The sequence below is a fragment of the Rhinopithecus roxellana genome, chromosome 5, assembly GCF_007565055.1.
Source record: "Rhinopithecus roxellana isolate Shanxi Qingling chromosome 5, ASM756505v1, whole genome shotgun sequence".
NCBI classification, from domain to species: Eukaryota; Metazoa; Chordata; class Mammalia; order Primates; family Cercopithecidae; genus Rhinopithecus; species Rhinopithecus roxellana.
In genome coordinates this window covers 153113217-153126574 of record NC_044553.1, presented here as the reverse complement: position 1 = coordinate 153126574, position 13358 = coordinate 153113217, and the positions used below count along the sequence as shown (strand labels likewise).

The following is a 13358-nucleotide window of genomic DNA, read 5'->3' as shown; positions in this document are numbered from 1 at the left end:
TCTGATCCTCTTCATTTGACATATGAGGAAACACATCATGCTTGGTGAAGGTAGGCAGGGAACTTACCTGGCTCTGGGGTAGCCGGTGCCTGAGATGCCCCTGAACGAAGCTTCTGCTCCTGGTCGTCTCTTTTCCACAGCACAGAGTACAGGACTGAGTGCAAGGCTCTGGGCCACACTCTCCCCGCCAAATTCTGGCTGCACCACTTAGGAGATATGTGACTGGGTAAGCCACCTAACCACTTCAAGCCTTGCCTTTCCCATCTGTGAAATGGGGATAACAGTGGTGCCTTTCTTCATAGGAGTCTTATGAGGGGTAAATGCGACCATCTAGGTGAAAGGCCAGTTACCCGGCCTGGAGCATGGTAAGCAATCAATGTCACCATTCCCAGAGCTGCCTCTATAAAGACAGTTATAACCAGTGTTTGCAAAATGCTTTATTGTTAATGCCAACATAAAATTCAAAAAGTTAGTCATTGGCACCTGCAACTGATACTCTACTATTCGCAGCAGGCTTCCCTTCTTCCACTCCCAGCCAGGCCCATAAGATTACAACTATATCCACAAGATGATATAATCAATCATTAAATGGGCCATTTCCACCTTGATATCCAGATGTTTTTCTTAAAGGATGAGTGGCACTTGAGTGTATTGAAATCAACCATGATTGACAGGGCACACCCCAGCCTTTCCATATGATTTCAGGAGTTCTTGGATCACAGCAAGAATCTGATCCTTGTATACAGACGGAAACTGAGGTCCGGAGAGGGGAAGTGTTGCCCCAGTGTCACACAGCAGGTTGGGACCAAAACAGTAGCCCCATTTCAGACTCCCATTCCAATGTTTTTCCCATGCAGGATGAACTGACAGTTGCTGTTGCTGATAGGTAGGGGACCAACCTTGGACCTGTGCTTCCTGGTGGCCCTCATCCACTGGAACAACCCTCCTACTGAGCTTTGTGGCACTGAGCTGGGCATCAAGGGCCTGGACTCTGGACCTCTCTTTGCCACTAACATGCTGGTGAACTTGAGCAAGTCATCCAGCCTCTCTGGATCTCAGTGCTAATCTTCATTGAGGAAGAGTGAGGGCGAGATTGAATGTTCTCCAAATTTCCCCAAGGCACCTGTGTCTTGCAGTTGTGTGGGTGGAAGCAATCATCATGGAGTAATATTATTTGTAATGCCTCATTAATCAACTAAACCTGTGTAAATCACTAGCTACCAGCATACAGATGGGCCATAGCATAGCCACCTTCATCTCCCACCCTGAGGCGTGTAGAGTTAAGAAGCCCCACCTCAGGGGCGGTTCACTTTGCCGAGGAAGAGGATATCATTATCCACAATGAACATCAGAAAAGGCCTGTTGAACACTATCCTCTGAGAGCTCAGGCGGGCCGACCTGAACGTGAAGATTGTCCCCGTGGCTGCCGCTGCTCTGGTTCCTGACTCATCCACCTCCACCACAGCTTTGTGCACCATCTGCAGGGGAGACACCAGGCATCACCAGGACACCAGGGGTGGGTGAAGCCATCGTATCAAATGGCAAAGCTTCTGCCTATGGGCATCACCCTCTAAGTATCTGTTCAACTGAGCCACGGAGCAAGTAGGAAATGCAACAATGGAGCAGCTACTCTGCCCCAGGCACTGTGCTGGGAGGTGACGTCACATGTGTCTGTCATTAAATTCTCATGACATCTTGGAGCAAGGCATAATTCTTCAATTTTATAGAAGAGAGAAAGGAGGCTCAGAGAATCAAGTTCTTTTTTTCACACAGCTAGGAAGTGCTTTCTTAGTTTTGATTATTTAAAACAAGACTCCTTAACTCAAGGAACAGTGGTGGATATGGTTTCCCATTACATGAAGGATAAGACATAAAGTGAAACTTTTGCTTCTTAGGGGAAAAGAGAGGGAGAGGGAGAGAATAGAATAGAATAGAATAGAATAGAATAGAATAGAATAGAATAGAATAGAATAGAGGAGTGGAGTGCAGTGGAGTGGAGTGGACTGCAAAGGAATGGAGTGGAGGGGAGGGGAGTGGAATAGAATAGTAGAGAGTGAAGTGGAGTGGACTGGAATGGAATGGAAGAGAATAGAGTTGAAGGGAATGGAATGGAATGGAATGGAATGGAATAGAATAGAATAGAGTAGAATAGAATAGAGTAGAATGGAGTGGAGTGGGGAGTGGATGGAGTGGATGGAGAGTGGAGTGAGTGGAGTGGGATGGAGTGGAAATGTGAATGGAATGGAATAGATAGATGGAGGAGTGGAGGAGTGGAGTGGAGGAATGGAGTGGAGTGGATGGAGGTGTGAAGTGGAGGAGTGGAGTGGATGGAAGTGGAGAATGGAGTAGAGTGGAGTGGAGGGAGATGGGATGGAGAATGGAGTGGAGTGAGTGGATGGAGAATTGGAGTGAGTGGTGCCCTGGCGTGGCGTGCTGAGCGGCGTGGCGTGGCCGCGTGGCGTGGCGGCCTGGCGTGGCGGCCTGGCGGCGTGGCGTCCTGGCGTCGCCTCGCCTGGCGTCGCGTGGCCTGGCTGGGCTGGCCTGGCCTGGCGTGGCGTGGCGTGCCCTGGCCTCGCGTGCCCTGGCGTGTTGGCGGCGTGGCGTGGGACCGTGGCGTGTCGGGCCGGCCTCCCCTCGCCGGCGCCCCGTGGCCTGGCCTGGGCTGGCCTGGCGTGGCGGTGCGTGCCTCGCCGCGCGTGCACTCGCGTGGCGTGGCGGCGTGGAGCGTGGCTGATGGCGGAGGGCGTGGCGAGTGCCGTGGCGTGGCCGCGTGGAGTGGCGGCCTGGCTGCGTGGCGGATTGGCTGGAGGCGTGGCGTGGCGGCGTGGCGTCGCGGCGTGCCGTGGCGGCCTGGCGTGGCGTGGCGGCGTGGCCTGGCGGCGTGGCGGGCGTGGCGTGGCTGCGCGGGTGGCGTGGAGGAGAGGAGTGGAGTGGAAGAGTGGAGTGGAGGACTGGAGTGGAGGACTGGAATGGAGGAGTGGAGGAGTGGAGTGGAGTGGAGTTGAAGAGTGGAGTGGAGGAGAGGAGTGGAGTGCAGTGGAGGAGAGGAGTGGATTGGAGTGGAGGAGAGGAGTGGAGTGGAGGAGTGGAGTGGAGTGGAGGAGTGGAGTAGAGTGGAGGAGTGGAGTGGAGGAGTGGAGTGGAGTGGAGGTGTGGAGTGGAGGAGTAGAGTGGAGTGGAGGAGTGGAGTGGAATGGAATAGAGTGAACTGGAGTGGAGTGGAGTGGAATGGAATGGAATGAAATGGGGTAGAGTGGAATAGAAAGCATAGAATAGAATATCCTGGAAAGTGGATGCATAGGAGCTTCTGAACCCACCTCAGACACCTGGATATTTGTGTGGTTACTGATGCCGGACAGGTCAGCATGGAAGGTGAAGACGTCACTGATCCCCAGCTTGGGAAGGACTTTCTCCAGTTGATAGGAGCCCTCAATGGAGAATTTGGGAAGGTAAAGCTCAAGCTGCCTAGAAAAGGAAAAAGGGAACTTTCTTAGACTGTTCTAGGGCATTGGCACACTGAGGTTCACCCCTTGGCTTCATAATGCACTGGATTCTTAGTTTTGATGCTTTAAAAAAAGGACTCTTAACCCAAGGAACAATGGTGGTTATGGATCCTCTGGCCTCTTGTCTAGGATGAGCCTCCCTTTGCTCTGGACTTGGACATCGGCTGCCCCAGAGGTCTCTGCCCACTCTGGCACCACCCTACAGAACCCAGCTACCAGCCCTTGTCCCTCCAACTGGGCTAGGACCCCAGGACCTGGATGTCACAGGATGCCTCTGGGCTTGAAGGCAGCTCCTTGGCTGGGCGAGTCCTTCCCACCAGTGCTGTGTGGCCCTGGTAGGGCATGTGCGTCTCCCTGGGGCTGTATGGAGTTAGGCTGGCCCTGGGGTAGTCTGAAAGTACCTCTTTTTGAACATCTTAAGCCACTTCCTCAGTGTTTTCTCGCTCAGTCCATTCTCCACCTGCTGCATCTTTCCCTCACTGGGGAGAATGAACAAAGCCGTGGCATTGCCTTGGTAGGGGACCCCCACCACCCTGCAGGAGAGGTTCCGGTCCAGGAGGTAGTGATACTGGTCCTCGCGGCTCATCATGGGTACCCGCACAACAGTCTCTGGAGTCACGTAGAAGTCTTGCTCTTGGGTGCCTTTGTGGATGAAGCTTGTCTCCCACTTAGCTAAAGATGAAAAGAAAGAAAAACGAAAAAGAATTTTGTGGAAGAATTGGAAATTCTCAGCTGCAAATAAAAGGAGTGAAGACAGTAAAGATAGCCAGCAGAGACCATCTTTATGGCAGCCTCAGAGCAGTGACTGTTGAACCTCTTGAATGTCAAGGCAAGTCCTTTTATAACACTGGGTCCATTCTCTGACTTTTCACAGGGCTTTTCCTTCCACATCTGCAAAACAAGGAGGCCGGTTTTCACATCTTCAGAGGCCCTGAACCCCTAATGTTCTTTGATTCTCTAATGTTTTACTCAAGGCCAAATCTCCAAGTGAAGAGGGTAAAAAATGTGGCTGGCCATGAATGCTACCTGATGTCTGGGTGAGCTTCTCTGTTTGCACTTTCTTCTCAATATTTTAATTTAAGTTTTAGAGAGAAGTTCGTATGGATCCTGGAAACGAATGGTTTTTCCTATTGGGAAGTCTTCAGTGACCCTTCTCTTACCTTCCTATGGGAACTTCTGAACAAAATGCTACAAGTAATTGCTTCCAACTTCTTTTTTTAAATTTTTATTTATTAATTTATTAATTTATTAATTCATCTATTTGAGATGGAGTCTCGTTCTGTAACTAGACTGGAGTTCAGTGGCACAATTTTGGCTCTCTACAGCCCCCGCCTCCCAGGTTCAAGTGATTCTCCTGCCTCAGCCTCCCAAGTAGCTGGAATTACAGGTGCCTACCACCACACCTGGCTAATTTCCGTATTTTTTAAGTAGCGACGGGGTTTCACTATGTTGGCCAGGCTGGTCTCGAACTCCTGACTTCAGGTGATCTGCCCACCTTGGCCTCCTAAAGTGTTGGGATTACAGGCGTGAGTCACCATGCCTGGCCTGTTTCCAACTTCTTCATTGTTATCAAAGGAAGACCCCACCCAATACTATCCTTAGCTTATTTCCCAGTTGTCCTCAGCAATCTGGTGTAATGGGGACTGCCCTGCACCAGGGGATAGGAAATCTCAGAGTCCAAGTTCAACACCCACTGCTGCGGTCTCAATGTGTGTGTCCCCACATTGTTCATATGTTGAAACCTAACCCCGAGATGGTGGTATTAGGACGGGGGGCCTTTGGGAGTTGATTAGTTCATGGGGGTAGAGCTGTCATGAACAGGATCGATGTCCTTACAAAAGAGACCACAGAGAGCTGCCTTGCTCCTTCGAGCAAGGACATACTAAGAAGGCACTGTCATGAACCAAGGAACGGGCACTGCATCTGCCAGTGCCTTGATCCTGGACTTCTCAGCCTCCAGAACTATGAGAAATTAATGTTTGTTGTTGCTAAGTCGCCCAGTTTACCGTATTTTGTTATAGCCACGCAAATGGCCAAAGATACGATCTGTGACCATAGGAAGGGGAGGTGTTAACAATTTACCTTCCTTCCCAACCCTTCCCACCCTCTCCTCTCTATCCATTCTTGCTTTCCTCAGGGTCAGCACCTGGCGGGAGTTGCAGACGCGAACAGAAATGCTTACAAGGAGTGTCGGGGAGATAAGCAGAGGTCAGCTTTTACTGAGGAGTCTCGAGGAGGCATTTCAGAGGAAGAAGCATTTGTCTGAGGGAGTCGTGGCCTCTATGAGTGCAGAGGGGCCAGGATCTGGGGCATATGGGGGACTGGGAAATGCCCTCTAAGCCCTTCTGGGATCCGTGTCCTGCCCTGAGTGGCTGAGGTGTTGGTGTCTTTATCATGGTGGCCACAATGGGTTCATGCTTCAGCGCCTGTATGAAAGCTGGGGCTTTGGATGCTCCCAGGGGCCCAAAGACAGCAATCAGCTCTTCCTCCATTGAGGAAACAGCATCTCAGGCTCACTAACCGCATCCACAGCGAGAAGGCACTCATCTTACCTTCTCTGGCTACTTGTTTACTTAATTTTTCTCAGCAGGCACCCGAAAGAACTTAATCTACTCCCCGTCCTTTACATATGTGAGGAAATTGGGAATTCTTTAGAAAAAAGCAGCAGAAAAGCCAGAGAAAGCGCAGGTTTGGGCCCAAGGCCCTTACCTTTAAAGAAGATGTAATTCACCATGACCAGGACCGCATTGCTGTCGAGGTTCTTAAGCAAGTCCACAATCTTGCCCTTCGTTTGCTTTGCCACATAATCATTGATCTGCTTCAGGGCTCCCGCAGAGTCCCCAAAGTTGGTGGGGAAAGAGTCTGCCAGGTACAGTGTCTTCATGGCACTCATGAAGGTGTCCTGCACGTCCACCACCAGGTCGGTGAAAAGGGCATTGCCGAGGCTCAGCTGGAAGCCATCTCTGGGCTGGCTGAGCTCCTGCAGGAGCTGCTGAAAGCCTCTGTGCAGCTCCTCCTCTGAGTTTTTCTGGAGGTCGAGGCCCAGGCCCTCCAGGATCTGCCTCTTTGTGCTGGACCCAGCCCCCAGGGAGAGCATGGCCAGGCTCATGGAGATGCTCAGAGGGGAGAAGAAGATGTTCTGGCTGGGGGCAGCGGAAGCCAAGGCCCTGTAGAGGTCGAACGTAAAGTCCCTTCTGCTGCTGGGGGCCACCGTGGCACCTACATGGAGGTCCTTGACTCTCTTCTTCATCTCCCGGGGGTGGTGGCGGTGAAGGGAGGCCTCCTGAGGGCTGAGAAGCACCAGGCACAAGAGGAGGAAGAGCTGCATGACGGCTGTTCTTTGTTCTGAAAGGGAAAGAAGGTGTCCTCAGAGAGGGGTGGGGCTGGTCCAGGCACTGATTTTCCAGAGATGTCCCCGCCCCCAACACTCAATGGGTAGGTTTGGTCCATTCAGCTTCAAAGAGAAGGGATGGCACCCCCGAGACTGGGGATGAGAGTTTACACAGGGTGGCAGTGGCTCGAGGACAAAGATTTAGGGACAATGGGGAGAAGAAGGAGGGAGAGGAGGTGCAGACCGAAGGCAGGACAGGAGCCCTCCCTGCCCATCCACATCAAGGGACACATTTTGGAGGATGGGACATGGAGGGAGAGGATTCCCCCTGCTCTGCTTTGTCTCATCAGCATCTCAAGGTTACCAGGGAACTAAGCTGCTTCCATGTGAGCTTCTGGCCTTCACTCTGGTGTCTTGGTTTGGCACATGGCAGGGCCCTGTGGTCCTTCTATGAACTCAGACCAGCTACGTACCTGGGGCCATCAGCACTGCTGGCCTTGCCCTGTTCATTTAGCAAACATGGAGTGAGCATCCACCCTGGGGTAGGCAGGATACCAGGATGCCAACTGTCCCTTTCTTCTTCCCCCAGGGGCTGCTCCATGCCACCCTTGTCTCACAGAAAGACACCTTCCCCTCCTAAGGGAATTCTGCCTGCCCTCTTCATGTGAGCATCTCCACCGTCCTCCTGTTCTGGGCTGAATTGTGCCCCCCAAAACGCATATGCTTAAGTCCTAACCTTCAATACCCTAGAATGTGACTGTATTTGGAGACAGGGCTTTTAAAGAGGGGACTGAGTTAGCATGAGGTCACTAGAGTGGGCCCTATGGACATATGACTATGTCCTTACACAAAACTTAAAAAGAGGAGATCAGGATAGAGACACCCACAGAGGGAAGACCAGGTGAAGACAGTGAGAAGGCAGCCACCTGTGAGCCAAGGAGAAGGGCCTTGGAAGGAACAAATCCTGCTGGCGCCTAAACCTCAGACTTCCAGCTTCCGGAGTTGTAAGGAAAGAAATTTCTGTTGTTGAAGCCCCCTAGCCTGTGGGACTTTGTGACGGCAGCCCATGCAGGCAAAGACATCTCTTCATCTTCTAGACGAGGAGGCATTCATCTTTGACTCTAGAGCTTCTCAGGGGGAGCTTTGTGGGGTCTCTCATCACTCTTGATGTGGCCTTTGCCTTCAGTCCTCCTCTTCCTCCCTCCACTTCACCCAGGAGCTGTTTCTGTGTCCATGCTTCCCCATCTGGCTACGGGTAGAAGTCTTGCCTCCTCCCTCCACAGTAGGAAACAGCCCAGGCTCTGAAGCCACTGCTGGGTTCAAATCTCAGCCCAGCTGTGTCCTTGCAGTGAGATTTTGGGCAAGTCAGTTACACCCTGAGCCACTCTCCACAACTGTAAGACAGTGATGATAACAGCACCTACACCCTGAGCCACTCTCCACAACTGTAAGACGGTGATGATAGCAGCACCTGCACCCTGAGCCACTCTCCACAACTGTAAGACGGTGATGATAGCAGCACCTACACCATGGGGTGCTTGGGGGCACGTGCTGTGGAAGGATGAGCAGTAGGCATGGCAGTTTCTGGCAAAAGCCTCATCTGAGGCCCCCATATTCTCAACTGCATCATAGGGTGCATGCTTCACACACACCCACACACACAAACACAAACACACACACTTGTGAGCCTGGCAGCACCCGGGCCAGCTAATTATCAGGTGCAGAGGGCCTGCCTGGCTTCTGATGTGAGCTTTGCCCTGTGTGTCACCTTGGAGAGAATCCCTTTCTGCTGGGCTCTTTCTATGGGCACAATGTCATCAGGGTTCCCAGATCCCCACCAGGCAGGGGCAGCCTGTCACAGCATCCCGTGACCCAAATAAAACCAAACTCCAAAGGGCCCCAAACAGCTGCGTGGGAAATCGCTTGCAGAGTGGCCGTGGGGCTCAGCAGTGGAGAGAGAATGGTCTCAGGAATTGGGCAGGCTGGGACTGCAGGCCTGTCTTTAAGTGAGGCTGAATAACTCCAGCAGGTCACCCTAGCCAGTCCAGCCTCTAAATTGCGCCCTGAGCTCCCTCTGAGAAGGAGGCTCATGTAGAAGGTTCTGACTGCAGAACCGATCCTGGCACTGAACCCAGCAGCCGTAGCAGTTGGGCGCATTGTCCTCACCCTTTTTCAGGCACTGTGCCAACTCCTTCAGCCCCATACCACCCAGAAAGGTACGTCTTGCTGCTAGCTCTATTTTACAGATGGGTAATCCGAGATTCAGAGAGATGGAGTCGCCTGCTAACATTAGCAAAGCTTGGACTCAGGCCTGGTTACCACTGTGTCTCTACAGAGTCCTGCCTCCTCCGTTCCTGTGCTGCATCTTCCTGATTTTGAAATCCCTGACTTAGTAGCCACCAACAATAGCCCTAATCTGCAGATAATGAGTGAGCAGAGTCTGGGCTTCCCCCCGCTGACACTCCCTGCCTGTTCCCACCATGGCACTCGCCTGGAGAGCTCTGAAGGACATGGGTGGGTGGTTTAATCTCTGGCTCCTCTAAATGAGTCTATTTTGCAGCACAATATGGTCCCTCCTGCCAAGTGTTGGAACCAGCCATGTATGGAGATGCTGCTAAAGAAACAATGTGGCTCAACCCCCCACAGAGTCACACTGAGCTGATAATTTCGAGAACAGTTTCAGAAGCAGGGGAGTTTCCTTCTTGGATAGAGCCCAGGGGCAGCTGACCAAGAGTCCCAGGGAGGCCCTGGCCTCCATTCTCTCATCTATGCAACTGCTAGGTCACCCTGGGCAAGCCTCACCCTTTCTGGGCCTCAGTTTCTTCATCTGCAGTCTGCCGTGTGCTGTGGACACCCCTTCGGGACCCCCGCCCCCTGCCAAGCACTAGAGATCCGACGGGGAGGAGCTGCTTCTCCGGGTGTGCACTGAGCCTCCCCCAGGGTCTGATTGGAGAGGGCCCCAGGTTCACTTAGGCTCTCCTGGGCTCCACGTTTGAGACCCAGAAATCTTGCTCCCTCTGGGCCCACTGGCTCTATCTTTTAGTAAAACCGCTAATTATTCAAGACCTACTAGACACTCCATAAATATTACTATGTTTAGCCTTCACCAAAAGTAAGCTCTCTATTTTACAGAGTTTTCCAAAAGTAAACTCACTCTGTTTTACAGATTGAATAGACTGAGGCTAAGTGAAGTGGAAAAGCTTGTTCCCGTTACTGAGTGATGGAACCAGAATTAAAATCCGGGTTCCTCTGACTCATGCACAGTCTGTCTCTGAGTGACTCTGAGGAGTGATACCTCTTTCCTCCTCGATCTCACCTCCTGGTGTCCTCAGGCGGTTCACCTGTATTAGCCCATTTATACTTCTCCACAGTAACATGGAGTTGGTATTATTACCCTAACAGTGCAAAAGAAGAAACAGAGGATCAGAGAGGTGGCTCCAAGAGGCAGTGGGGTCCTCAGTGCTTGTTTTACGTTTCTTAGTTTCAAAGTCCCGGGTTTGCCATCACACTCTTGGGCCTCTGGTGGAAATATATGGCTTTGACAGAGACACATGAAGCCCTAGGAGCCTCCCATCCCCCAGACCAGCCTCCACCGAGTGCCTTGAGAGCCTGGTCGGGCTGCCCTTCTCCTGGTCCCTGGCTGTAGTGTTTCTGCAGAGGGAAGAGAGGGCATCAGTCAAGTTCATCTGTCATCTCAGGCCAAGGTGAATTTAGGTGGCAGGTGCTGGGGATGTGATGGGTGGGCCTTGGTCAGTCCTCCCGCTGGCCCCCACCATCCATGAAGCCCAAATCTGCTGACTGGTATTTCCCGTGTTGGGCAACGAAGTCATGCCCAGTTCTGCCCTGGACTGAGCTGTGGGAACTGTGTTAGTGAGGAGGGTCTGTCCAATATCTTCTAATTACAAAGAGGGATGTGAGGCTTGGAGCCCAGGCAGAGATGAGAGACAAAGTCATAGCTTCCTCTACATCCTAAAGACCCAGGAACAGAACTTCCCAGAAGAAGTAATCTTGACTTCCTGTTCCACTCCAGCCCATCAGCAAGGCTTGTCAGTTTTAGCTCCAAAACAGGTCTTAAAACTGCCGCTTCTCCCTGGCTTTCTCACTGCCCCCAATGGAATCTCCCACCATCTTCCCCTGGGCTACCCCAGTAGCTTCCTTTCTTTGCCCCGCAAGGCTTTCTATATACAGCATATAAAAGAATCTCCTTCAATCATAAATACGGTCACAGCACTTCCTTGCCTAAGAAACTCATGGCCAACTCCTGTGTTTCGGATAAATGCTAACTTTGATTTGTGCTCTAACCCACGAGGGCTCCTGTGATCTGGCTTTGCCTGGCCTGGACCTGCTCTGCCCTGGATCACAAGATACCCCCAGGCTCACTTTTCCCAGTTTCTCAAATGCAGCAAGTTCTGTCCTAACCCTGGGCCTTTGCACACCTTCCCTCTCTACTGGAACCCTCCCCTGACCTTTCTCACCAAGGCCAACTTCTGCACAGGCTGCAGGCCTTTGCTTAAATGTCACTTCTTTGCAATACCTTATCACACTGGACCTTTTCCCCTTCCACAGCTATTCTCTGGAACGGTGCCTTGACTGTTTCTCTCAGAGCTCCTTCAATTACACATATGCCTTCATATATGCATTTGTCATTGATGTTTTCCATTCCAGCCTCTCTCTGCATGGGACCCTCATCTGTGCTGCTCTCACCTTCAGAAACTTGCAGTCATGAGAGATGCTCCATACACCTTTGTAGAACGAACGAACGAATGAATGAATGAATGAATGAATGAATGAATGAACTGACCCCTGTCTCCTTTTCTGTAATTCAGAGACATTAGACTGCAAGTTGGACACTGAGCAGTGGAAAAAGCCAGGCTATCCACCCAGAGCTGAGCTCTCTCCGCCCCGGGGGTCACTTGCCAGATGACCTTGAACAACTCCCTCCCTGTCTCTCAGCTCTGGTTTCATTTCTTTATTAAAACCGCTTAATTGAGACATGACTGCTATTCACAAAGTTGCACCTATTTAATGTCTACAACCTGACAAGTTTGGAGATGAGTCTACATCTGTCACTTATCATCACCGTCAACACCATGAACACGTCCGTCACCGCTAGGCATCTGCCGCCTGTATTCTTCATGCTTCGGTTTCCTGATCTATGAGCAAGGACTCTGGTCCAAGGAAGTGGTTTCCCCTTTTATTGCTGTGTATCTGGCCAAAAGCCCTACCCTCAGAAAAACAAAAAATTCTGCTTACTTTATTTTTACATTTTGTTCATTTAACAAACTGCCAAGTGGTTACTGTCTCTCAGGAGCAGCTACCACGACCGGCCTGGGTGGCAGCCTCCAGGCAAGATGCCCTTATCTCAGGGAAGCAGATAATATTAGATCATTGTTCCTGATTTCCAAAGGCCCAAGACTCCAGGCACAGAAAACAACAGAAGCTGCCATTTACTGAGCACCTCCTATCCAGCTGACATTTTGTCCCCACAGCCTTATTTCAGGGTCTCTCAACCTTGATCCTGTTGACCTTTTCAACAGGATGATGCTCTGCGATCTTGTCCTGGGCATTGTGGGATCATCAGCAGCATCGCTGGCCTCTAGATGCCACTAACCCCCATCTCCCTTCCAGTTGTGGCAACCAAATGTGTCTGCAGACATGGCCAGATGTGCTGAGTGAGAGCACCCGCTGTATTTAATCTTCAGTCACACCATCCAAAGGGTATAATTATTTCCATCCTACCTATGAGGAAACGGAGGCTCTGCCAGAGTTAGTGTGGAGCATAAGGTCACAGAGCTCAGGGGACCCACTCACCTCTGCTGCCTTGGATACCTGAAACTGCAGAGGTGAGACTCCTTCAGATCTTTGCAGCCCCCAAACCCCAAAACTCTAGAGTCCATCCTTTCCTCGTCCCACATGCCCTCAAGCCCACGGGACCTCCTGTTGAGGCATCTGTACTTACTGTGTCCTGTAGCCAAGCGTGCACACAGTGGAGGTGGCAGTCCCTCGGGCTCAGGAAAGGGCAGAGGGCTGGCTGGATTGCAGCCAGCATTTGTCACTGACCACAGCCGGCCCTGTCTCCACCCCTCCCTAGCCCCGCCCCAGGCCAGCCCTTTCCTTTCCTGGCAGGTTTCCAGCCAGCAGGCCTGCCTGCAGACGCAGCTGCCTGCTCCAGAGGCTTTGACCACGATGCACACTCGCTGCCTGCCAAGACTTACGCCACCAACCAGGTCACCATTTGCCTGGAACGGCATGGGCACTCCTGAGAGACAAGACCAAAGAGCCTGCCCGTTGCTGGCATTCCAGAGACAGGGAAAGGGACAGCTCCAGCAAACCCTCTCTTTTTCCAGGCACTATTCCTTGGTTTTCTGCAGCGAATTTCTTGTAGATTAGTGGGGGCATAGGCTTGAGCCTGAGAGCTCCCCACAGGCCTGCGATGCTGACTGGGTCATAGATCCCAACAGTTGGATTCTAGTGGGAATGAGAGGAATTGAGAGTCTCACCATGCCTGCAGTGAATGGGTCGTT

The 13358-nt window shown here is 51.8% G+C and overlaps 1 protein-coding gene across 3 annotated transcripts; it reads right to left on the bottom strand.

Moving 5' to 3' along the window:
* Window positions 1-417: 417 nt before the first annotated feature.
* On the bottom strand, window positions 418-12910 carry SERPINA5 (serpin family A member 5). 3 transcript variants are annotated; one of them, XM_010384562.2, is made up of 6 exons: window positions 12794-12897; window positions 12574-12669; window positions 6213-6848; window positions 3905-4175; window positions 3318-3465; window positions 420-1478 (listed from the first exon to the last, which is right to left on the bottom strand). In XM_010384562.2, the coding sequence occupies exons 3-6, from the start codon at window positions 6829-6831 to the stop codon at window positions 1296-1298; spliced, it is 1221 nt and encodes a 406-aa protein (XP_010382864.2). In that variant the 5' UTR covers window positions 6832-6848; window positions 12574-12669; window positions 12794-12897; the 3' UTR covers window positions 420-1295. The 3 variants fall into 3 exon arrangements, with proteins under 3 accessions (XP_010382863.2, XP_010382864.2, XP_010382865.2); XM_010384563.2 differs by having other exon boundaries at window positions 12646-12669; window positions 12794-12882; XM_010384561.2 differs by lacking the exon at window positions 12574-12669 and having other exon boundaries at window positions 418-1478; window positions 12794-12910.
* Window positions 12911-13358: the final 448 nt, after the last annotated feature.